Source organism: Halyomorpha halys, unplaced genomic scaffold, assembly GCF_000696795.3.
Source record: "Halyomorpha halys isolate HHAL.00 unplaced genomic scaffold, Hhal_1.1 Scaffold727.1, whole genome shotgun sequence".
Classification (NCBI taxonomy): domain Eukaryota; kingdom Metazoa; phylum Arthropoda; class Insecta; order Hemiptera; family Pentatomidae; genus Halyomorpha; species Halyomorpha halys.
Window position 1 is genome coordinate 39,768 of NW_027107768.1, and position 1,896 is coordinate 41,663.

Sequence of the window (1,896 nt, forward strand, 5' to 3'; positions counted from 1 at the left end):
AGAACTTCCCAATTTCTGAATGTTTCTTCCCAAGCCTGAAATATTGAACCATTTCAACACCATTCAAACTTTGGATTCAACTTATGTTTCAATAAAGAGAGAGAAAGAAATATTTATTGATTCATTCATTTTAATATGAATATATTAATATTTTTTCATTCTTTATTCATTCATGCTGCCCAAATACATCGGGTTGCTACATTACACAGCATACTGATCAATCCGTGACTGGACAAATATAACTTACATATTTTTACATGATATAATATAATAGATAGATAAAATTTTTTTTTCTTCCACAGTTTTCTTTTACAATTAATACCAGTCTACAAACTAATTACAAGTTTTTCGATTTATTCCTTTTTTTTCTTTCCCTTCTATTTCACAACCCCTATTTCATTTGATCAACAAAGACCCCTATATAATAGATATTAAAATATTTAAAATAATAAAGTAAAAACTAAAACAACAAATAAGATAAGCAATGCATGCATGCCATCCCACCTCTGGATAAACTTCCCTACTCATTAATTTCCATGCATGTGGTGGTGTATGATTCCCAGGGAGTTAAGTATTATATTCTCTGTCAACCTAGCCACGTCCTGGACATCGACCCTGAGCTCCTCCATGAAGCTCCTAGTTGTGCTGGGAATTGTTCCACGGGCTCCGAATCTGAGGCCTCTCATGTTGAAATCTCGTTCTCCGAAGCCCTCACGGAACTTCTCCTTGAGGAAAGAGATACATTTATTGTAGATTTCCTTCTTTTCCCTATCTACCTTATTTGCCTGGTCAAGGTTGTTATTTTCATATCTCACGGTGGGATCCAGAATGATTGCCGACTTCCCCTTCTTAGGGAAAGCAACAATATCCGCATATCTTGTGGATGCATCCGTATCTACGCAGTAGACCTCGTCAAAGCAGGCTAAATCTCTTTCTTTTAGGAGCTTCATTAACTCGTATTTCACTCTATGATGTCGGTGTGTTATGAGGAGGGAGTTGTTGGGGCATTTCCCCAACACATGTGCTGGTGTTTCCGGCTCTGTTGCATTTGCGACAGAGGGACCTAACTTCTCTATCCTGTCCGCTGACACCTGGGACTCCACGTAGGGGTGCATAGTTTATATTCAATTTCAGGGCATTGGACCATTCAGAGCCCGTAAGTATTTGTTTATCGTATATACACTTATTTGCTCTCGGGGTCTTTTTGAAATGGCGTACTCCAATGCCCTGCCACCTGCAGTTAGCCCTCGAACACATTTTCACGTAGCGACTGTAGAGCTTTCACACTCTGATGCCCCTGATCAACGCCCAATCTATCGGCACATTCAGTGATCTCAGCTGAACAATCGAAAGTGGACTGGAACAGAGCATCGGGTACATTTGAGAGCCCCTGAGCAATGGACCAGTGTTGTAGGGGAGCCTCCCACGGCAACGGATCAAGCCTAGACCTTCATACCTCCTTGGAGCATACAACATCGCCGTGGAGGTGTTCGCAGGGAGCCCTGTAATGGCTTTAACACTTCTGCGAATCACTGTGTCGATGCCATCCAGGATTTCAGGACGTAGCTTTGTGAGGGGAGCAGTTTGGAGAGGGTATGTAAGACCTGGGAACACGTACTGGTTGACAATCTGCTCAGGCTTAAGCAAGCACGAGGTGACAAGCTTATCCAAATTCATATTCAACTTTGTCACTGAATCCTCATTGAACTGTAGCTCTCCCGAGAATGTGCATCCTAAATATTTTATGGTGTCTCCTTCTTTCATTGTTAGGATGCTATCTCTATTCTTGAGGGAGAGCTTCATTTTAGTGAGAACTTCCCAATTTCTGAATGTTTCTTCCCAAGCCTGAAATATTGAACCATTTCAACACCATTCAAACTTTGGATTCAACTTATG

General features: G+C 41.1%; 1 protein-coding gene across 5 annotated transcripts in view; it reads right to left on the reverse strand.

Moving 5' to 3' along the window:
• Positions 1-1,896, reverse strand: part of LOC106685731 (neurofibromin) — a gene marked incomplete at its 5' end in the record, with an annotated part of 167,063 nt that overhangs the window by 32,676 nt on the left and 132,491 nt on the right. For 3 of the 5 annotated variants that reach the window (XM_067046111.1, XM_067046109.1, XM_067046108.1), the window contains 1 exon segment: positions 1,267-1,845. In XM_067046111.1, coding sequence (XP_066902212.1) covers positions 1,282-1,845 — 564 coding nt within the window. In that variant the 3' untranslated portion in view covers positions 1,267-1,281. 5 annotated transcript variants of the gene reach the window in all.